Source organism: Nelusetta ayraudi, unplaced genomic scaffold, assembly GCF_046127955.1.
Source record: "Nelusetta ayraudi isolate G7.1 ecotype Tasmania unplaced genomic scaffold, CSIRO-AGI_Nayr_v1 ptg000026l, whole genome shotgun sequence".
In the NCBI taxonomy this organism is placed as follows: domain Eukaryota; kingdom Metazoa; phylum Chordata; class Actinopteri; order Tetraodontiformes; family Monacanthidae; genus Nelusetta; species Nelusetta ayraudi.
In genome coordinates, this window is record NW_027466076.1 from 7,489,041 (window position 1) to 7,512,256 (window position 23,216).

At 52.5% G+C, this 23,216-nt stretch overlaps 1 protein-coding gene across 3 annotated transcripts; it reads left to right on the plus strand.

Annotated features, from left to right (window-relative positions):
* Positions 1-1,758: 1,758 nt before the first annotated feature.
* pik3r1 (phosphoinositide-3-kinase, regulatory subunit 1 (alpha)) lies at positions 1,759-22,907 on the plus strand. 3 transcript variants are annotated; one of them, XM_076029478.1, is made up of 14 exons: positions 1,759-2,030; positions 3,119-3,720; positions 12,636-12,728; positions 12,914-12,988; positions 13,188-13,319; positions 13,934-14,135; positions 14,601-14,683; positions 19,993-20,420; positions 20,658-20,783; positions 20,954-21,096; positions 21,281-21,457; positions 21,543-21,617; positions 21,769-21,939; positions 22,511-22,907. In XM_076029478.1, the coding sequence occupies exons 2-14, from the start codon at positions 3,384-3,386 to the stop codon at positions 22,698-22,700; spliced, it is 2,232 nt and encodes a 743-aa protein (XP_075885593.1). In that variant the 5' UTR covers positions 1,759-2,030; positions 3,119-3,383; the 3' UTR covers positions 22,701-22,907. The 3 variants fall into 3 exon arrangements, with proteins under 3 accessions (XP_075885593.1, XP_075885594.1, XP_075885595.1); XM_076029479.1 differs by lacking the exons at positions 1,759-2,030; positions 3,119-3,720; positions 12,636-12,728; ... (2 more) ...; positions 13,934-14,135; positions 14,601-14,683 and adding an exon at positions 16,848-17,333 and having other exon boundaries at positions 22,511-22,904; XM_076029480.1 differs by lacking the exons at positions 1,759-2,030; positions 3,119-3,720; positions 12,636-12,728; ... (2 more) ...; positions 13,934-14,135; positions 14,601-14,683 and adding an exon at positions 18,414-18,493 and having other exon boundaries at positions 22,511-22,902.
* Positions 22,908-23,216: the final 309 nt, after the last annotated feature.

The window sequence follows — 23,216 nt, forward strand, 5'->3', positions numbered from 1 at the left end:
ACTGTTTTGAAAAACTGTGGCTTGGTAGGTGGTCTGACAGCACTTCACACTTTGGAAATTACCATAATAAAAGCTGGAGCGGTCTCGCAGTATGGCAGGCGCGGAGCTCCGCGCACGACTAAAAGCACTTTTCTCGTCGATTGTACAGAAAAACCAACAAGTGCAGTTTTTTTTTTTGAAGTTGAAACCTATTTGGTTTCCTGCACTCATAACGAGAGGACAGTTGTGAAACCAGTATGAAATGAAAACAGAAAGCACATTAGTGTTAGACTGTGGAGAATTGTTTTTTTTTTTTTTTTGTGAAGACAAAAAGAATATGCATTACATTGCGGAAGGTAGGCGGTAGGCTGGGAGACAGAAAAGCTCGTTGGCTTGGGCACAGCATCCTCAAGATGTATGTTTCATGGCATAAACAGACATTTCCTCTTCGAATCAGCGCAGAGGAGCGTCGCACTACTTGGCATATGCCTAGCATAAGCACAGTGTCAGATTACCACTTTTTAAAATCAACATTCTGCAGTCGCGAAGACACGCGAACGTGAAAAATGTTACAAATCGACACAAAAGAAAAAGCACGTTTTGCGCAACCCCAACTCATTTTCCTTTTTGCACTATTCTTTGCAAAAGAGCCAACAAAGTCAGCAGTGACAGCGCCATGTGTTCGGTCAAACGCCTCCTGTCCTGAGATGACACCCAACTTAGCCCAAGAGAGGCTAAGTCGGGCCCATTATTTAGCGGATGGGTTTGCAGAACCTGACTTTTTAATCAGCGGGAACCAGGGATTATGGACTCCTGGTTCAAATATTAATTTCCATAATCTGCAGCAGAAACATAAACCCTTGGCTACTCATTAACTGTGTGGTTTGACATTTGAAACTGGTAACCGTCTGTTTAAAAAGACACGTCAACATTTTGGGGGGGGTGGGAAACGATGTTATTGAAATTCTAAGATCCACAAGGAAAAGTTAGCAACTTCTTGGTGCCCCTGACACGCAACAGCAGGATTCTGGGTGTTTTCATTTTAACATGGCCGTTTCACCGATATGCCACTGTTGCCCTTCCTCCTTTCCCAGCAGCAGCAGTGCCTGTGTGGCTGCCGGCTGGGCTCTCAGAGGGGCCCAGCCTTGAACAAAGCTGCTTACAGCCTCTTTTAGCACAGCCGGGACAGTAGGGTTTATACTTGATAGGGGATTTCTGCAAGCCAGCCGTCTTTCCCCACCATAATTAGGCCACCCACATTCACAGTCATGTGCTTCACACGCTGAGATTCTGTATTATTTGGGACCTTCCATATGGGGACAGTGACATGGAAGGAAAGTGAGAGACATACACGCGTGTGAATGAAACCGAGTTGTACCGTTTCTATCCTGTTATTGTTCGCATTTTATTTTCGTCTCTTAGAAGTTGCGTTTTAAAACCTGGGTCAGTAAAATAAGAATCTTGGAATAGTTCTTGTCAACAGTATAACAAAAAAAAACAAGACTTGACATCTTTGCTTTCAATCCTAACATTTTAAAAGTATTACCCCTATTTAAAAAAGATATATATAAATATATTTTGTCGATAAAAATTGTTCTTAAAAAAAAGATCACGTTACGTAACATAGGTGTTTCGTGGTTGCGTGCAAAAGTACATCGGGGGAGTGTCAGCCCCGACGACCATTTGATTGGGCCGAGTGACCCACGATATGATTGACAGCGAGCCCGGCCAATCAGTGACCGCGTTGTACCCGCCCTCCCTTCTGGCCGCAGAGGCGACGTTCAAGGGAGCGTTTGTTCAGGATAGGGAACTGTGCCGTTATGACGACGGGCGTCTAACAGTCGGTGCTGCTCGTTAAACCGGATTTAAAGGCAAGCAAAGGATTTCCCTTTAAACGTCTCCGACAGAGGTTGTCGCCAGGGTTGCGCTCGTATCGACGGGTTTTTCCCCCCCGCAACTCCGAAGTTTGTAGCGAAGGAGGAAAAGCGCCGAGTGTGGGAGGAAGAAGAGGACTTACTGGATTCGCCTGTAATTGGATCCGTGCGGACACGGTATGTTACTGTTCTCCGAATGGGTTTTGCCAGCAAGCAAATGTTAACGATTAAGCGGCTCTCGCATGCAAGTTATCGCTTACGAATCCCCTCGTCGAAGTACTGGCACTGCTCCAACAGAACGAGGCCCGTGTTAAACTTTTTTTTTTTTTTTTTTTTTGAGATTGTTCAACTTTGCGGCAACTTGCAGCTTTGTTGTAAATCGCTATTTTTCCATTACACGCCTGAACCGGCAAAATGTCCTCACATAATCTTAGACTTAGTCATATGTCGTTGGTAGACCGCCGGAAGGGCACGTGAGTTTGTAAGAAGCTCGTAATTATCCCTGGTAGGTGACTATTAAAAGGTTAGCATTAGCCAGTCGCCTTAGCGAGCTGGCTAGCTAGCTTAGCCTAGCCACCGTCAGCCGAGCTCCCTGTACATCCTCCCATTAACTGTGAAGTCGACGCCTTACCTCGTCGAAACTCCATTTGACAAGTCCCCTTTGCAACTAAACCTTTTTTTAAATTTATTTTTTTTTATTAATTTATTTATTTTTTCTTTAAAGTTTGCTGCCAGTTCTACTCCGCCAACCCCGAACATACCAAAGTTGTATAAGTGTAACGGGGTCATTAAACTGTCACGGACTGCGCTTGAAGTCGCAGCCATACGTTGGTTTCACAGCTCCACAATCGACAGGGTGTGTTGAAACCTTTAAATATGGGTGTTTGCAGATTGAAACAGTCACCTGTCTGAAAATATTACAGGAATGGCCCATTAGATTGAAATGCGTACGCAAGAAACCCGTCAGTGAACTGTGTTTGACCTAATGTACCGTGCTTTGGTATCAGGTGTAGAAAGGTTGTATACAGTGTATTGCAATGTAAAGTTAAAAAAAAAAGAAGAAAAAAAGTAGTGAGTAGCTTATAAACAAGTTTGCACAAACATACTTGGAGATGGTATATACTGTAAGAATGACTGTAAATATTATTAATGCATTTCTGTGATGTCAAGATCCTAAATAATAATTGAGTCCACATCGTTTGTTGTGCATGTCCACAGTGTCTTTATGTAATGCGCTGCAAATGGCTCCCCCTCTCATCTTACAGGCCTGGATAGCGCTGTCGAGGCACGGGGCTGTTTATTGATGAGTACCTACAGCGAGGCGTCGCGCCAAGGGGGCCGTAAATCCTTCAGCCGGGACGGAAAACTGTGAAAAATGAAGACGAGTCACGCGCTGTTGTGTCACATTGGCTGGAAGCTCGCACCCGCAGCCGTTTGAGCGGGCCTATGTGCACCTGAACTCAAGCACGCGCAAACCCGAAGAGTTAGCTTTGCAGGTCGAAGATCGGCCCCGTTGCGAAACGCGTCAGGATGAGTGCGGAGGGATATCAGTACAGAGCACTTTACGACTACAAGAAGGAGCGGGAAGAGGACATTGATCTGCATGTCGGGGACACGCTGTTGGTCAGCAAGGGAACTCTGGTGGCTCTCGGCTACACCGATGGGCTGGAGCAGAGGCCGAACAACATTGGCTGGTTGCCAGGCTTCAACGAGACCACTCAGCAGAAGGGGGACTTCCCCGGGACCTACGTGGAGTTCGTCGGCAAAAAGAGGATCTCGCCGCCCACGCCCAAGCCGCGGCCTCTCAGGCCCCTACCTGTAGCTCCGGGGGCCTTCAAGGCGGAGGCGGACTCCGACTCGGAGCAAGGTGAGTTCAGCCGCGTTCACGCCGAAATGTGTCGTGACCAAGAGGTTGGATGGCGCCCCCGGCTTCGGCGCCGCACGAGTCTGCATAAGTCTCCTACAGCATGCGTCTAATTTTTGCGAATTGCATCACAAAACAATACGAAATCCACTTAGTTCTTTTTCCAGAACCCACCTTCTGCTTCCACGATCAGTAAATTGAGTTTGCTCAATGCAAAACACAATGTAAAGTAGGAGCGGTCACGGCTTGACATGTAAGACGCTGCTCTGCCAATGTCGACATACTTTTTCCCGCCGTACAGCTGGACCGCAAGTGAAGCTCGGTCCCGGAGGACGGCCGCTTGGGCCTGTTCTCACGTTATCAATTCACCAGCGCATCTGGTTCGAATAAAACAACAAGTCAAACGCGCTTGTCATCTTTTTTTTTCTTTTTTTCCCCCACAACGCAGTGAAATGATTTTAAAAACTCCACTTGATTCGTGTTGAAGTGTTTCAGCCTTTCAGTCGGAGGCCTCGGGGAGCGTCTCTGCTCTCCCTGCTGCCTCCTGAAGACCTGTGCAGTGACTTCAGCCTTGCAAGCTCCTCAACGCAGCGGTCGCTGGCCAAACTCCAAAAAATCCCCTTTAGACATTTCAGTCATTAAGTGGGCCGTGGAATTATTTAAGGAACGGTCTGTGATCGAGTGAATCAAAGTAGCGGCGAATTGGTGTGGCCTTTACGCAAAATAACGAGTTTCATCCCCGAGGACATTTCCGCTGCGAGCGTGAAAGCAGCATCTATAAGTATAAACGGCATCGCCTCATGAAAAATAGCACCCGGGCGTCTTTCGCCAGTGTTTTAATGGATTTAGCAGAGTTTTCTTTTTCTCCCACTCGGCAGATTTCAGGGAGGTTGCGTGTAAAATTCCCCCTTTGAAGGCTGAATCAGTGTGACTGCGCAGGCCACAGCTATGAGCTGCAATTAAAACTCGGCTCCTTTTTTTCTCCTCCTCCAGGAGGCTGCGGCCTGCGCGAACGGGCCGCTCGGGGCCTCCTGCTCCTGCTCCTGCTCGTTGCCAGGGTTTCTAGTTTCGTGCCCCTTTTGTGGCGCGATTGTGAAATTCTTTTCTGTGGGTTTTTTTTTTTTTTTGGGGGGAGCGCGAGCGAAGACGCTGTGTGTGTGTGTGTGTGTGTGTGGGAAGGGGGCTGCTGCGTGTGCTGAATGGGCCGTGTTGAGGTTGAGTGGCAGCGCCGGGCGCGGAGCGAGTTGTGAATGTAGCACCCGGGAGAAGAAAAGTCTCTGTGTCCTGGAGCTGCGAGCACGAGGAAGGGCGGGCGGGGGAGGAGGAGGAGGAGGAGGGCGGGGGGGCACAAGGGGCCCCGAGGGTTGCGGCTTAGGGAGCAACAGTTCCTGCGCTGCCTCGCTCAAGAAGGGCCAGTGCAGGGGGGAATGGTGTGCGAAGGGATGAGGACTTGTCGGGGAGGGGGGGTTCTGGAGTCGGTGGGGGGAAGGGGTGGGGGGGGTAGGGGGTCCGTGGGCGGGACTTCTTGCACGCTCGGGGGAGGCTTTGAAGAAGAGGGGCCGATGGAGGCAGGGCTCCCAGAGTGTTTGTGATTTATTGCACGCCGCCGCCGCGGGATCTCGCCCCCCCCCCCGGCTTTTTTTGTGTTTTGATAGTTCCTACAGTGGGCTCCGGTGGTGCTGGTGGGGAGGGGGGGGGGGTGGAGGCTTGGGAAGAAGGGGCCTCTCCTCTCCTCTCCTCTGCTCTCTGTGCCACAGGGGTTTACATGAGCGCAGCAGATGTGGAGAGAGGGTTAAGAGAGAAAGAGAGCGAGGCTGGGAAACTGTTCCGCCTCATTCCAGCCACCCCAACCCCCCGCACCACCACCACCACCACCTCCGCCCTCCCTCGCTTCCATTAACGTGTTCCTCCCCTTGCTGGGCCTTCCAGTGCAGGCGGGGAGCGTGCGTGCGTGCGTGCGTGCGTGTGGCTCGGCCCTCTCTTAGGAAAAGAGGCTCCTCGCTCGCCACTTTCAAAACTTCTGTTATTGGAACGAAACGGGAGAAAATGTCCCAGCGTCTTCAAGCGACGGACTTTTGGGTGATTGGGATTATTTAAAAAGGCCGGATCGATCCGGCCGTTAAGAGACACGTCCCGCTGCTTCACACCCTCATGCGGCCCCGGCGCAACGAGGGCCCGGGCTGCAGAGTTCTGCGTTTGTGTACGTTCAGCCAGCGCGAGGGAACATTCCTCAAGACGTCTGAGATAAAACCGAACAACCGGTTGCGGCTCTGCGTGCTCCCACAAGGCCGGGCCGACGTGCTGGGTCTTGCCGGGAGACGCATTTGATGCCATCGGGCATCTGGCGCGCGCGTCTCAGTTCTTTATCGCTGACTCTTTTCAGGATTTTTTTCTTTTTCTTTTTTCTATTCGCAGCCTGGAACTTGGTATGACCTGCATTTTCAGTTTCAAAATGCGTGCAAAACCAGATGTTAAAAAAAAATAAATAAAAAAATCATGTTGCAAAAGCGCCCTTTGTACCTGTCACCGCCGACTCAAACCGCTTTGCACCTCAGGAAGGACTTTTGTGCCCCGTCGTCAAAAAAAACCCCTAAAGAACATTTTGTTTTCATGATGAAAGTCTTTTCTCTTTTTTTCTTTCTGTCTTTCCTTCTTTCTGCGAGAACAGAAGGCCTCTCTGACGTGACACTCGGAGGCAGAGCGGCCCTGCTGCATAGCTGCAGCTTGAGATAATCTAGCTCTCCTTTTCGGGGGCCTCTCCGCCGCTCACGCTGACATCCTCTGAAGCCAGCGCTCGATCTGTCAGTGCTGTCAAGCTTCTCCCGCGAAGAATTCACCCCTCCATTCAACTGTGCGTGCAGCGACTTCACTTTTTTTTTTCTCTCTCTCTCTCTCCACCGCCGGGCTGTTTGTCTCGGGCGGTCATAAAAGCAGCTGGGGGCAGGAATGCGTCGCCGCTGCTTTTGCCGCGGCGATGCGCGCAGACTCCTTGATTTCTTTCTTTCCTCCTTTTGTCCCGTCTCAAGTCACTCCGAGGTACCTCACATGATCGGTTCTCTGCTGAAAAAGAAAAAAACAAAACAAAACTGCGAGACGGCGGCATGGAAACTTGATTAAAAAAAAAAAAAAAAGCCCCGCCCCGGCACCAATCTAATTGAAGTGAGTAAATCGCGTTATCCTTGCGAGGCACGAAAGTAGACGATCTCATACCCGCCGCCGCCGCCGCGGCAACATGTTGCTACTCGGGATTCTGCTTAAAAAAAAAAAAAAAAATGAAGAAGAAGAGAGAAGTAATGTCATTTTACGGCTCGGTAAATCCAACAGCCTGCGTAGGCGCACGGCTCCGCGAATTGTGCGCAGGAAAGCGTCCATAACCGCTCCATTACTTGATGGTGCAGAGAGGAGTGGGTGGGGGGGTAGGGGGGCCCTGAATGGGCAAATCTTCTTTAGCCGAGTCGGAGCATGTCTGCCAGCGGGATTAGGAAAGAGAGAATGAGACAGCAAGAGAGACAGACTGATGAGCCCGGAGCGCGGCGGCACAGAGGTGAGATTAGAGGGAATCGGTGGCGCGGGGGAAGGCGGTCGGGGGCCGCGTTGTATATTTAGAGAGAGAAGGTGGTTCGGCAGGTGCTGCGTGCAGAGAGGCCTCGTGCTCCGGAGGTGTGGCGTTTACATAACGTGCGGCGGGGGGGGGGGGGGAGGGGGGAGGGGTCCTGGTTAATCTTTAACCGGCGGCTGCGAGGCGCAGGGAGTGGAGGTCGTGATTATTTCACAGCCACTCTCAGCAGAGGGCAGCAGAACTTCAGCACCAGCAGCGCCGACCAGTCGAGTCGTCGGCGCTCGAAATGCCCCTTCAGTCAAACTGCAGCAAACTGCTGCTTATTTTAAAAGGCAGAAAATGCCTTTGAAATAACGTGCTACTGTGATTTAATGCCGGAGTTTTCAAAGGGGGGGGTTGGGGGGGGGCGTTTCATTTCTGCAACGCTGCAGGCTGCGGCTCGGACCGGCCGGGGCGACGGGCAGTAATTCAGCCACGAGCGTCGCTCTGAAAACGCTGCAAACCGTTCCAAGAGAAATTTCAATTTCAATTTAAAATGCATTTAAAATGCATCCGCGATCTTGCTGTGAATCGCACCCCGGTGAAGCTGGCGCGTGTGCGTGTGCATGCGTCCGTGCTGCCGTGATTCATTGACGGCCGCGCTCCCTAAAGGGTTAATTGACTGGCTGTAGCAACAGGCTCCCCATTGGTCGCTCCTGTAGCCGGCGCACCGCCTCTTCCGCCCTGCAGGCGGCGACATTGCCCTCTGCTCTCCTTGGCCCGGCTGCTTCCGCCACTGAATTTAATCACGCCCGTTGTATTTTTAGCACCATCTGGAAATGTCAATGAAAGAATCCCCTCCGCCGGCTCCTCTGCCGCTGAGGGTTCTTCTGTTGCTCTAATCCGTCTGGTTTACCTTCCCCAGATGCATAGTTCTATCTGTATATGTAAAAAAAAAAAAAAAAAAAAAAAAAAAATTCCACTGCACCTATCGCACCGCTTAGCGTTCTCACGCAGTGAATGATTTGTTTTTTGCTTGTTTGTTTTGATTTGTTTTTCTCTCTCCCCCCCCCCTGACTTTGTTTTTGTTGCGGTATCTCGCCCTCTTCAGACCAGACAAATATGTTGTAACCTGAAAACGCCGGTCACTTGAGCGCCTCCTCTAAATTTACCCCGAGAGTGCGCTATCTTTAGCGTGTCAGCGGTGCCCGCGCCCTGTCCTGCCCACAGTCTGCAGTTTGTTCGCTTCAGACATGTCTCAGCCTCGGAGATTGCCCCCACCCCCACCACCCCCCCAACCCGCCGCACGCACACGCACACCGCAGGAGCACCAGCGGCAGCTGAGCTGTCGTCCTCAACCTGTGGTCGACTGGCTGGTGCACTGATTGGCCGGGGCTTTTTTTTTTTTTTTACCGCCGAGGTCTGCCAAGACACGCAGGCCTGCAGAGACACGTCGTTCTAGCCGCCGCCCCCCCCCCACTGCCTCTGCACCCCATGCACTTCGCTTCTCCTGCCCCAAGTTGCCACAGAAACTCGCACTGAAACTGCGAGCGGTCTCGTGACGAGGCCCCTGGGCCCGGTCCGAACGGAACGTCCTGTCGGTGCAGTGAAAACTGCACCGGCACAAGGCGGATTGTTCAGTCCGCATCTCCCCCTCCTGCGCTGACGGCACTGATGGTGCGTTTCAGCACTGAAGGCTGAACCAGATCATCGGCTTTGCAGCGGCTAAGCCAAACTTCTTGACTGGTGGGCCAGTATGGCTTCTGAAATGTGACGGAGGGGGCCGGAGCGGCAGCAGCAGATGGATGGAGTGTTTTGGTGACCCACCACATAGGAAAAAAAAAAAAAAATACATCATGGGACAAGTAGAAAGCATGTGCTTTAATGTCAATTGAAACCAAACAAAAGCATTACCACAAAATGTGTCTTTGAAGCCCCACAGTGTTTCGCTCTTTATTGAAACGACTCTTCAGACATTGAAAATGGATGAAAAAACAGCCATTATGTCACTTACTTCCTATTAATGTGATTTCTTCAAGTTCGGCAGGCCAGATTACAAAGCTTAACAGGCCGCGTATGGGCCCCAGGCCGTAGTTTGCCAACGCCTGAGCTAAGCTCAGACTTGATGCTGCTAGCTAAGTGTAGCTGCATGCAGTTTCTCCACCTTAAAACCGCATTTGTAAACGTGGTAAAGTGGTGGACGCTGCAGTGCGTCATCACAAATCGATCTCCGGTGATCTTAGGGCCGATCGACTCAAATGTTTGTGTTTAGCCCTTCGCCATGGCAACGGGGCGAGTGGCGGGGTTTTGATCTCACGCCAGCCCGTCTCAGAAATCGTCGGCGGTGGCTCCCAACATTTCTTCCATACTTCGTCCGCCACCGGATACGATTCCTCCGGCGCTGGAGCGGCTACGCCGTTGACAGTACTGAGAAGCAACTCAATCCCCCCGGGGGGTCCGCGGACCTGTCACACATAAGGCCATGCATAGGTTGAACAAATAAACACAACCTTCCCCCCCCCCCCCCCCACATGGCTTTAGGTGGAAGGGCTGTCGTTACCTCGCTACTGGAAACATGCGTTCAACCTCAATGTGCTTTGTGACACGTGTTGGTTTTTTAGTCTGAATGGAAAGACACAACTGGAAAGAGTTGATGGATTGATTCAACGTTTTAATAAAGGGGGTAAAAATATTGTCTCTTACGGCAGCGGTCCCCAACCCCCCGGGGAGGGGGGCGGATGGATTGGGGGCCGCTGTCTGTACGGGACCAAGCCAGCAAAGATTATGGCATTACAATAAAGTAGTGTTGTCCAAAATATTGTTAAATCGATTAAATATCCATATTGAAAACAAAAAAACGGTTCAATCTGATTTTTCCATGCTATCGCTATATCAATACTCTGAGCAAACTTCTGCAGGACTTCAGCGCGATCTGCCCCCCCCCCCCCCCCCTCCATATCACCGTGGTTGCCAGTATTGAAAATCGTATCGAGAAAAAGAAAACAACAACAATATTTTTCACAATATCGTATCGAAGTCTGATATCCAGCATCGTGACAGCACTACGTTAAAGGAAAAACCTTGGAAAGATCGGGGCTTTAAATTTAGATCCTCTACCCCCTCCACCCCCGCAGGTTATGAGTTGAGTTTCTCAGAAAAAGACTGGTGGCCGTGTTGGGTATCTTGTCTGAGGGAAAGGTCAGACTTCCAAGGTGTGCGGTGGCAGCGCCGCCTCGCTAGCTCTCTCTCTCTCTCTCCCTCCCTCTCTCTCTCTCTCTCCCTCCCTCTTTTTCCCTCCCTCCAGCTCTGTTCCGTCTATTTCGGGCGACTCCGGTGTACCTTCTCAGAGTTCACTACTTCTGAGAATATAACCCCCCGCCCCGCACCTCTCCCCTCTCCCCTCCCACCGCTTCTGCCGCGCAGTTCCAATAATGTCTTCCAGATGACCAGTTGTCCGACATGGAATATTGTGTGTTCTGTGGTTAAGAGGGACTCGGGCAAGCCAGGCTTCCTTCACACGCAACACGCCAGCACCAGCCAGCAGCAGGCCAGAGAGGATGTGGATTTGGATGAAGTGCTTCATTATTTGCCTGATTTAACACTCTTTGGTGGAAAAAAAAAAAAAAAATGTGTCGGGGGAGGTGGGGGTGGGGGCGTGTCGTTCCCCCGCTAATGACTAGCGTGCACGCATCACCGCGACCGGGAGGTGCTTGCTTATAATGCCCGTTTCAAAAAAGCAAAAAAAGGTAATAATTTTGAGGGTAGAAAGAAAGAAAAATATGGTTACTAGAAAAGGTTCCATTCATACTTTCTCTGCGTTTTTCGAAAGTGCAGACTTGGCGCTGAACAGGCGCGCCTTTCAGCAGAGCGCCTTTTCAAAATACGCCTGTGCAAATCCAAATAAAACCCTCGCCAAGCCCGACGTCCTTTCATGTCCGCACCTGTACGCAAAGATCTGAGAGGAAAGTGGCTAAAGAGCTCGGGCCTGGCTTACCTCATATCGCAGTATATTTGCTTAGTCCCTCGCTCGGCCGGCCGCCCTCGACTTCAATCCGCCGCCGCCGCCTCCTCCTGTTCTGGACCGGCCCGCTGTTGTAAATGCTCCCCTTTACGCCCCAAAAAGCCTCCCTCAGAAGTCACGCGGCCCATCCAGAAGCCCTGCGAGCAGTTTTAGCGTTCTCTGAAGACCGGGGGGGGGGGTAGGCCGTTTAGCCGCTCATATTGGCGTCTTAAGTTTAATTTGGCGGATATGATTTAAAACCGAGGGGCGCCGCCGCCGCCGTCAAAACAGCCAGAATGAATCGGACTCACGCGGCTTCGATTGCGTTTCGCCACAAAGCCTTCTTGTGCTTCAAACTTCGCGATGGCACTTTTTGCTTTGGACACCGTCAATGGCCCCCGGGCCACTGCACTGCCGGAGGCGTTGATGGTGTTCTGGGCCGGGCTGGTTAATCCATCATTTCTCACTCATCTTTCAGAGGACTTCCCCTGTAAGAATGAGCAAACCTTTGGTGCCTACTTATTTATACGAGCAGTATATGTTAGATTATTGTCTGTACTGTGAATATTGTCTAAATCAGGGGTGTCAAACATACGGCCCGCGGGCCGGATCAGGCCCGCTAACTGTCTTTTTTCCGGCCCGCGAGATGATTTTGCAAAATATAAAAACTGCAATTTATCAGTGAAAGAAAGTGCCGTTCTAAATGTGTCCACTTGGTGTCGCAAACTCAATACTGGGGCTGAGCCAATCGGCACAAGTACGTCCACTCACGCCTCCTATTGGCTCCCCTCATTTCCCCAGAATGTCTCTGTCGAAACAGACTAAGCTGATGCAGAGCAGTGTTGCCAACTTGGCGACTTTCTCCCCTCAAAAAGTCGCTACTCTCCCCATGGCAACTTTTTTTTTTTTTTTTTGTCAAAAGCGACTAGCGACAAATCTAGCGACTTTTCCCGGTGTCATTACGTTGCAATCGAGTGCAAATCGTCAATTATGCAAATTAGACAATGAGGTCATTTGGCGACTTCTTGCGACTTTCAGGACAGCCAATAGCGGCTTTCCTTACTGAGGAGTTGGCAACACTGATGCAGAGTGCTCAAAGAACACAAAGTAAAACAAAGAAAACGACTGGAAGTTGTTGTTATTTTTACGTTATTATCCCCATACCATGATTTTACCGGTCCGGCCCGCTTGGGAATAGATTTTCCTCCATGTGGCCCGTGAACCAAAATGAGTTTGACACCCCTGGTCTAAATGAACAAACTGAAAGCCAGTCAAAGCCATGAGTCCATTGGTCCCTTTTATTTTATTTTTCTGCAGCAAACTGGGAAATATTGCCCCCCCCCCCCCCCCCCCAATATAAAAGTAATTTTTCTCTTGCAGGCTTCTGTTTGCTGGAGCTGGCCGAGCAGTTCTCCCTCCCGGAGACGTCTCCGCCCATGTTGGCCCGACTGCTGGAAGCCATCGAGAGGAAAGGTGAGCGAGTCGGCTCGACCCTGACGCGCGGCAAAGTTTCAGCCGACGCTGCAGAACACTGCGTCATTATCGCCCGTGGCCATCGCCGCGGCGGCCGCGCCCCCCCCGAGTGACGCACTTCGGTCCTGGTTGTTTTCTTGGTCGCCGCGACGTGACGACTGTCGCGCTCTCTTCCTCTCCCGCAGGCCTCGACAACCCCACGTTGTACCGAACGTTCACCGCCGGTGGTGGACTCGAAGTCAGGCAGTGCTTCGAATGTGGTGAGTTCTTCTCGTTTCTGCCTTTCTTTCCGGTGCCGGTTATGTAGGTCAGTAAAGTCAGGCCTTATTTAGCCAAACACAAACGAGTATAAGCAGTGGTCGCTATCAATGGAAATAACTGTGCAAAATCTTATCGTTTTTTTTTGTTTTTTTTTAATAAATATTTCTTTTTGTTTTGTTGCGCCCTGCTCGGCTGCAGACCCTCCGTCCGCCGACCTGGACCAGCTGGAGCTGCCGGTGCTGTGCGACGGCCTGCGCAGGTACCTGCAGGACCTGCCGCAGCCCATCATCCCCGCCGCGCTGAGCGCTCAGATGGTCCTCGCTGCAAAAGGTGAGAAGATAAGGACGCCGGCAGAAGCCGGTGCACTCGCTTCTCAGAGCGCCGGCGCCGGCGCCGGCGTGCGACACCGCCGTGTGACGGGACGTTCTGTGCACCTCTAAAAAGCCGCAAGACGTCAGCGCAGATCGTGAAAACTCCCCTTTTTCTCACACTTTCTTTTGCTTTTTTTTTTTTCTTCCTCCTCCTCCTCCTCCTCGCTGCCCTCCTCTCCTCTCCGGAGTCTTGCACACACGGCCCAGATTCTCACAACTCTGCAAGGCGCTTGCAAAGCCCGGGCCGTGGCAACGCCAGAAACAGGATATCTGTGGTTAATACCAGCTAAAACGAGCCTGAAGCTTTATCTCCAGCCAATCACCTGCCGGTGTACTCGTCGCCGACCGCCGCGTCGGTTGCGGTTTCCCTCGGCTCGGCTCTTTCTTTTTTTTCTCTCTCTCTCTCTCTCCTTCTTCTTTTTCCATCGCTCTCTTTGTCACAAGACACGCTTTCATTTCGACGCTCTGCTTTTTTTTTTTTTTTTTTTTTTTTCTTTTCACGTTTGTTTTTTTTTTTTTCCGAACGCTTCTCACCGCGTCTCGTCTCATCTGCCTCCCTCTGTCCTCCTGCAGAGGCGGCGAATCCCGAAGAGTGCGTCCAGCTGCTGCGCCACGTCGCCAGCACGCCGACGCTGCCCCCCCAGTACTGGCTGACGCTCCACTGCCTGCTGAGGCATTTCGCCCGAGTGTGTCAGAGCGGCGCCAAGAACCTGCTCAGCGCCAGGGCCCTGGGCGAGATCTTCAGCCCCGTGCTCTTCAGACAACAGACCGCCAGGTGGGTGCTTGATCTGCGGGGGAACGTGTCTGCCCCCCCACCAACCACCACCACCACCACCACTGTCGCATACTGTGGTCAAAGATAGAGCAGACAGACAGACAGACAGACAGACAGAGCGTGCAGGCTCGGTCATGCAACACGGTGGGTGGGGGGTTGGGGGGGGGGGGGGGGGGGACACAGGCTCGCAAACTTGCACTTACATTTCGCACGTGCACGCTCGCACACGCTCGCGCAGCCTTGTCAGGAACCCGCGGCTTTCGGGCTGCACAGATACAGGTTGGAGCTTTTCCACTGAGCAGCTCTCGCCGTGCAATTAAAGTCTTTGAGCCCGAATTACCGTCAGATTGGAGCAGTTGCAGGGGGCTGGCACCCAGGTGGCCGCACCACCACCACAGGGGACTTCTGTCTAAAAAACCCTCTCCCCCCCCCCCCCCCCCCCCGCCCCCCATGTCTGCTCTGCAGCTGCGAACCCGGCCTTGACGCTCACGTCAAGATCATCGAAGTTCTGGTGAGCAGCGAGTGGAGTGAAAGCCAGGCGGCTCCAGGTAAGAAGCTGCTTTGTTGTTGTCCCCCCCCCCTCCAACTCCAACTCCACTTTCGCTCGCGTTCGCGCGGCCACGTCCGAAACCCCGGTTTCAAACCGACGCGCGGCCGTCGCAGGCCCTGCAGAAACGCGACTGTGCAGAACGTGGACTGAGGCGCGGTGCTATTAATAGCTCGGAAAGAAGTGTCGAGACCTCGCGACCGCCGCGAAGATCGATGGGGAGAGCCGGGAGTCTCTGCGGACAGGAGGCAAAAGGCCGCTGAATTATGTTGCACTCGTGCATTCGAACTGAAAGGTGGATTTTTTTTTTTCCGTTTTGCAGTCTGCAGAGCGGAGCGTCCTCTGCTTTTTCCGTTGTGAAAGTAGTTTCAGAGTAAAAAAATAAATAAATAACGCCCTGGGCCGTTGCGCCGGTGACCTAATGCTTTGTCACTGCCGCTGGTGAACTTGTGCACTTTTCAGTCTTTCAGACAGTCAGGTGCTCGTGCAGGCCGTCTGACAGCTGCCGCCCCTCGGAGTGCAGAACGCCTGGAACGGCTGCGGCTCTCTGGTCAGTCTGTCAAAGGTGTCGGTGTCCGCTTACTTCCTGTGTCACGCACGCTCGCTCGCAGCGCCACGAGGCCCGGCTTCCTGCTTTCGGCCGCTGCGGCTCCTTCCTCTGTTGCGTTTGTAAAAGACGAGCTGAGGAGGAAGCAGCCCGCCGAGAACGACGGGCGTGCAAACTGAAGTGAATTTCTTCTCAAAAACGCCAAGCAGGATTAGCACCTCCAGTTTGATTGTATGCATTTTTTTTTTGACAATGATGATAAAGGGTTCTGATTCTGGTTCTGAATTTGTTGTGAGTAGGGATGTTAACGATTAATCGATTAATCAACAATTAATCGATTAATTGTCGATTAAAAATGTAATCGATTAAATTAAATTAGTCGCAATTAATTGAACATTTTTTACACAGGTGGTTAGTAACATTATAACAACAGTGTAGTGGCAGGAAAGAGCAAATCACCTGTAAATACTGTGTTAAGTTACATTGAACAAAAAGTTAACTTTAAAAAAGTTGAAATGTGACCCATTTTGGGTGTTTTTGCTGTTACTCTAATAAAAAATGGGTCACATTGGACCCTCAACATTATTTAAGGGTTAAATAATGTCTTCCTTACATATTTTTCATTGTGAAACTCTCCTCCGACCCGTTTCTGGCGCCGCCGGCCCCACGAGGAGCTGCGCGCGGGCTCAGCGGCCGGCGTGGCACAGTGGTGTGTTTTCACAGCGCCGCTTAAAAGCACCGAGGCAGGGGAGCGGCGGGGGCCCCGAGCGTGGCTGTTTAAACATTTTATTACCTGTTAGGGCTATTTATAACCGCTCCCTGCACACGGAGCGCTCTCAGCTGTCAGTAATTTGCACCTGCGGGGGGGGGAGGAGGAGGAGAGGGGGAGCAGGCGCTCGGGCCTGCCGGACTGAAGTCCGGCCAGGCGGAACCCGACTTTTGAAACTTGTTCCATCACCTGGGCCACATGTCAAACACTCGGCAGAAGGTGCAGGTTGGCGGTCGCCCCCGCGTCTCATCCACGGCGGTGGCGGCGGCGGCAGGAGCAGGAGGGGGGGGGGGGAGGCGGGAACGCGCTGGGCCGTCGGCCCGCTGTGCAAACACGCGCGCACGCACAGAACGGCCCGTGTGTTTCTGTGAATGGCGTGCGCGTATGCGTGCTTGTGTGTGTGTGTGTGTGTGTGTGCGCATGTGTGCGTGCCTCCTCCTGGTTACTGCCGGCCTATTTTGAGCGAGCGACAAAAGGCCCACTTAGATTTGGTTGGCTGGAAAAGTCGGCCCTGCTCCACAGAGCGCTTCTTGTTAACTGAATGGGAGAGGTGAGGGGGGGGGGGGGTCTGCTTCCCAGTCCGTAAGCCCCTCCCACTCCCACCCCCCTCCTCCTCCTCCTCCGTCTTCCCTCTCCACACCCCGTATCTCCATATGTCCTCCCCGCCTCCAAAGTGCCCAGCTCAGCAAATATTTGAAACTTCGCGAGTTAATCATAAGACTGAAAACCTCCTGCCTGCCTCCTCCTTTGCAAACAGAGACGGGAGGGAGGGAGAGAGAGAGAGAGAGAGAGAGCGAAAGAGAGAGAGAAGGGGAGGGGAGGGGAGGGGAGGGTGAGCGAGCGCTAGAGAGAGAGAGAGAGAGAGACGCACGCACTCAGAGCGAGCCAGCCAGCCAGCGAGCTCTCAGAACAGGCAGGGCTGACGCCAGAGCGGCCAGCCAGCTAATCATTAACAACCTGCCTCCACCACGCGAGCAGGCAGAGAGACACTCGAGCTCACTGGCAGCAGGCAGGCAGGCAGGCAGGCAGAGAGCCCGGAGCAGCAGCAGCAGCAGCAGCAGCAGCAGGGAGACTCGCACACGCTCCACCTGCCTTCACGTCGAGCGGATTACCTGGATCTCCTTTCACTCGGCGGAGTGTTAGCCTCTTACCCCCCCCCAACCCCCCTCTGTCTACCCCACCGGACTATGCGATGGCGCTTGACCAGCGGACTTGAGTCGAACGCGCCCCCTGGATTTAAATTTGCTCGCTGGAATAAAAAAGTGGAGCTGCTAGGAGGAGGAGGAGGAGGAGGAGAGAGTCGACCCCCCCGGCGAAGCATGCACAACTGGCAGCGTAAGTGTTTGTTCAAGTTTGTCGCCCCAGAAGTGGGGCAAAGTGTTTCTGCCGCCCGCCAGGTGAGAAAAGAGAGAGAAGAGGGAGAGAGGGAGAGAGGGAGAGAGAGTTGTCACGGAGGCTTGACAAAGACTCAGAGCTGAGCGACGGCTTTTTCTTTTCTTTTTTTTCCTCGCCCTCGCGCCTGAGAGTCGCTGCCTGTGTTGAAACACCGCTCATCGATTTGTACACTCAGCCGGCAGCATAGCATGGTTTGTTTGTTTTGTTTGTTTGTTTTTTTTTTAAAGTTCTTATTTCCGATGTCGTAACCTTTCTTCGAATCGCGCGACGCTTCACTTTTTTGGCGTCGGTTCTGCCGCTCCGCTCCGTGGCCCGGCGCACCTTTCCAAGAACTCCCAGATCTATTTTCATTTGGCTCAGGAAGCCGGAGCGAGCGAGCGCTCGCTCGTCACGCCGAGTGTCACGCCGGAGGATTACAGGGCGTATTGTGGAGCGGCCCGGGTTGCCGCTGACCCCGGTGGTGGCGGGAGGGGTGGGGGGCGGGGGGGGCAGCAGGCAGGCTCTATAATTTAGCTGCTTGCATACGTGCAGCAGCAGCAGCAGCAGCGGCAGAGCAGGCTTTGTCTGAGTGCCAGAAAGTGGGACGGACTTTCGAAAAAAAAAAAAAGCCTCTGCACGACACGTGGGTAGGGGAGGGGTGAGGAGGGGAGGGGAGGGGAGGGGCGGAGCAGACCTGCAGCAGGAGGAGGCAGAGCCTGAGCCGGCAGTGAGGAGAGGAGAGGAGAGGAGAGGAGGAAGAGGAGAGGGAGAGGGCGGGGAGACGACGGAGGGGAAGCGCCGGAGCTGCAGCAGATACCCTTTTTTTCTTTTGCTTTCTTTTTTTCTTCTTCTTCTCTCTCCCCCCCCCCACCCCCACCCCCCTCCCCTCTGGTCGCCGTCCACTCGTCGGGATGGACGCACGCTTCGGACGCAGCTGCAGCCGTGCACCACTCTGAGTAGCTTTTGCCGCGCGTTGCATGAAATATTTCTTTTTTTTCCTTTTTTTTTTGTGAAAGAAGCGAGAGGGGAGAGAAAAAAAAAGCGGTGAGTGACCTCATCCCTCTCAGGACATGCAGGATGCAGGAGTGGCTGGCGACACTGCCTCCCTCTGATTGGCTGCGGTGAGTGATGTAACACGTTACTGAGCAGGATGCCTTTGATGGCTTTTTTTTTTTACAGTTAGAGGCTGATGTTGAGGCTGCCATCCTAAGAAAAAGAAAAAAAAAAAAAAGTAGATGGTGTCACAATGATTTGTCACCACCTGGGTCGCCGCTGTGAGATTTCTGTGTGTTTTCGGAGCCGTTTGAACCGGTTTAACCACACGGGCTTGTGCGAGCGCCGACGATTTCCTCCTTCTCTGGAACTGATGTTCTCTGAAAGAAAGAAAAGAAGAAGAAGAAGAGAAAAAAAAAAAGACAGAAGGCGGCCACGCAGGAAACCCTGCTGCAGCAGCAGCAGCAGCAGCACCGCCGCCGTGTTTTCTGCCATGTCACAGACAACCGGGATTGTGTGGCAACGGTGTCAATGAGCCGCTGAGGTCCATTGTAGCTGGAGGGTGGAGGGTGTGTGTGTGTGTGTGTGTGTGTGTGTGTATGTGGTTTTAATGCAGCGCGAGCGAGGGAGGGATGGAGGGAGGGGGGGAGGGAACAAAGCAGTGCAGATTTGCAGGGTTAAAAATAGCCCCGCGATACCTCTGCAGATGGCCCATCTCTCCTCGTCCCCCTTTTGTGGCCTGCGTCACAGCAGAGGGAATCTGATGGCGATTGCGATTCACTTGTGAAGTGAGGAGACGAAGCCTCGGCGCTGCCACAGCGATCATTGTTCCCCCCGGCCGCCGCCGCCGCCGCTCGGCCGGCTGGTATTCACAGACGTCGGCTCTCCTGCTCCTGAATGAAATTCATTATCCCTGACTCATGATTCATTTCCCCTCCCACCGCCTCAGCAGGGCCCACCCCCCTCTTTTCCAGCCTGCTTTAATCAATGGGGGGCAGAGTGAGTGTGCGCGCGCGTGTGTGTGCGCGCGCGCACGAGCTGTCCACAACGTTGCAGCGCTTTTAAAGGTCCATTGTGTAGAATTTGGCTTCAATTATGCGTTTTTTTGTGTTGGTAAGAGCGTCATATACCACAAAAATGATTATAATAAAAGTGTATACTTGGGTTTTCCTACCCAAAACACACACACATATATATATATATATAGCTATGTGTGTGTGTATAAATAGACAGATAAATATACATATATATGTCTTTAAATATATATATATAATCTCCCAGTTGCCATATGTCTACGGAAGCCTATGTGGACAATCCAGCCCGACTGACAGTGGGTTTCATATTCAAGGCAAATATGCCAGCGAAGAAGAAAGGTGGGCAGTGTATCCAGGTTTGTGTGTGCAAGCCATGGTAGCTCACTGGCAAACTCAGGAGAGGGACGCTGAGCGACAGAGCGCCGCAGTCTAAACTCTCTCCCCTTGGCGTCGCTGTTTTCCCTCCAAATCTCCAAATATTCCACACTTGGCCTTTTAAGCCGACATGCAAACGACCTCGCATTCCTGAACGTGAAAGTGCTGAATTTTAAACGCCGTCGTCTTCTCTCTCTCTCTCTCTCTCTCTCCTGCAGCTCTACCCCCGAAGCCACCCAAGCCCGCGCCCACGCCCGCGCCCGCCCCTAACAGCAGCAGCAGCAGCGGCGGCGGCGGCAACAGCAGCGGCGCCGGCAGCACCATGGCCCTGCAGGACGCCGAGTGGTACTGGGGCGACATCTCCCGCGAGGAGGTGAACGAGAAGCTGCGCGACACGGCCGACGGCACCTTCCTGGTGCGCGACGCCTCCACCAAGATGCACGGCGACTACACGCTGACGCTGCGCAAGGGCGGCAACAACAAGCTCATCAAGATCTTCCACCGCGACGGCAAGTACGGCTTCTCCGACCCGCTGACCTTCGGCTCCGTGGTGGAGCTCATCAACCACTACCGTAACGAGTCGCTGGCGCAGTACAACCCCAAGCTGGACGTCAAGCTGCTCTACCCGGTCTCCAAACACCAGCAGGTGAGACCCCCACCTTCTTTCAGCCACTTCCAGAGGTGTCCACCAGGGCGGCTCGCTCACTGTAGGAGCGCTTTAACATTGTTTTTTTTTTGTTTTTTTTTGTTTAGCCTTTATTTATTATTTCTGACAAATCCCTGGTGGCATTTTTTTGGGTCGACCGAAGCTTTTCAGGAATAAAAGAAAATTGCCATTGCGCTCCCTCACTTCCTCCTTTGCTTTTCACGACTCCTCCCCCAGGACCAGGTGGTGAAGGAAGACAACATCGAAGCCGTGGGCAGGAAGCTCTGCGAGTACCACCAGCAGTACCAGGAGAAGAACAAGGAGTACGACCGTCTGTACGAGGAGTACACCCGCACTTCGCAGGTGAGGGAGAGTCCGTCACCAGTGTGCCAAATACAGGGGGGCACAAAGTGGGTCAGACCCCCCCCCCTGTTTCTATGTTCTTCTCACTAATGGTCACTGAAATATCTTGAAGCTCGCCCTGTCCTTCGTATTCAATTTGAAATCTTAACCGGCGACTCCTCCACCGGCAGGAAATCCAAATGAAGCGGACGGCCATCGAGGCCTTCAACGAGACCATCAAGATCTTCGAGGAGCAGTGCCAGACGCAGGAGCGCTACAGCAAGGAGTACATCGAGAAGTTCCGGCGGGAGGGCAACGACAAGGAGATCCAGAGGTGAGGAACCAGCAGACCCGCTGGAGGAGGCCGGTGATGAATCGTCTCCGACGCAACGCTCTTTATTTCCCATTGTCCATTGTCTTGGTGGACCGGATCGTCTGTTTGCGCTCCCCACGTTTCACGTCAAGGTTGACTAGCCTTCAAAAATAACATACCTTATTTGTTCGTCCCGCTCGCTCAGGATCATGGGCAACTACGAGAAGTTGAAGTCCAGGATCAGCGAGATCGTGGACAGCAAGCGGCGGCTGGAGGAGGACCTGAAGAAGCAGGCGGCCGACTACAGGGAGATCGACAAGCGCATGAACAGCATCAAGCCCGACCTCATCCAGCTGCGCAAGACCAGAGACCAGTACCTCATGTGAGTGGCGGCGGGGAGAAGTGGAGAGGCGGCGGGGGGTGGCTTCAGAAAAAAGCAGGTCTGACCTGGTTCTCCTCTCCGTCAGGTGGTTGACCCAGAAGGGAGTCCGGCAGAAGAAGCTCAACGAGTGGCTGGGAATCAAGAACGAGAACACGGAGGAGTGAGTTTCTTTTTCTTCGGTCTTCAGTTCCAACAGGAAAAAAAATAAATAAAGAAGTAAATGACATTTTTTTGGCGGCGGCCAAGCTAATTCGTCTTCCTCCTCCTCCTCCTCCTCCTCCTCCTCCTCCTCCTCCTCCTCCTCCCTGCAGTCAATACTCGATGGTGGAAGACGACGAGGACCTCCCCCACCACGACGAGCGCTCCTGGAAGCTGGGCAACATCAAGCGGCTGCAGGCCGAGGCGCTGCTGCAGGGCAAGAGAGACGGAACATTCCTGGTCCGCGAGAGCAGCAAGGCCGGCTGCTACGCCTGCAGCGTCGTGTACGTGACTGAATGAATGAAACCTATACGTATTAGCCGGTTGCCAGTTATTGATTATTTCATTAATCGTCAGTTGATTGACCTTAACGATCGATTAACGATGAATTGATAAGCATCGATTTCTTTTCCTCAGAACCGAGGTTTCACAATGTATAAGTTGAAGGAAGACATTGTTTAACCCTGAGATAATGTTGAGGGTCCAATGTGAGGGTCCATTACAGAACAGTAAAAACACCTTAAACAATCATCCTCTGACGTTAAGTTGACTTCTAATGGCTCACATTTTAACTTATTTAACAAAAAAAAATGGTTGTTTCAAAGTAACTTGTTCTAGCTATATTATGACCATCACAGTATCTACAGGTCAATTGCTCTTTCCTGCCACTACACTGTCATAATGACGTGAACTACCCGCGTCAAAAATGTTTGATTAATTGCGACTAATTTGATTTAATCGATTAAATTCTTAATCGATGATTGATCAAGCGTTAACATCCCTAATACCAATGGTACATGCATATATTGACTCTCTCCTCTCTCTCTCTCTCTCTCTCTCTCCTCTCCTCCTCAGCGTGGACAGCGAGGTGAAGCACTGCGTCATCAACAAGACGGTGTCGGGCTTCGGCTTCGCCGAGCCGTACAACCTGTACGGCTCGCTGAAGGAGCTGGTGCTCCACTACCAGCACACGTCTCTGGTGCAGCACAACGACTCTCTGAATGTGACGCTAGCGTACCCGGTCTACGGCCAGCAGAGACGGTGAAGCGGCGGCGGCGGCGGTGGCTCCTCCTCCTCCCTCCCTCCCGCACGGACCCGAGCGAAAAAAGGCCTCGCGGGAGTCTCGGAGACTCCCGAGACTTTTATTTTTATTTTTTTCGTTCCTCGCTCCCCGAGAGGCTCGGGGTTTTTTTTTTCCCGCCGACCGGCAGACGTTAAAGTGGAACGAATGAACGAACGAAATGGAAAAGACGTGAAAGGAAAAAGCCCTGAAAGGTTTCCGGGTGACTATTTTTTCTCGCGGCGAGGCCGAGGTGAGTCTGAATGTAGGTTTCTTCCCCTCTATTGCGAGAGGCACAGAACGGAGCGGAATCTGCTGAACTCTACCCCCCTCCACCTCCACCTCCACCACCACCACCCTCCCCCCAGCAGAGGACACCTGAGGCCTTTTCCTATTGGTGCTTGATTTTTTTTTTTTTTTTCTTTTTTTTTTTTTCAAAGCTTTACCAGCCGGGAATGTTCGAAAACGCAGCGGAGAGAACTTTGTACGGAACTTTTCCTC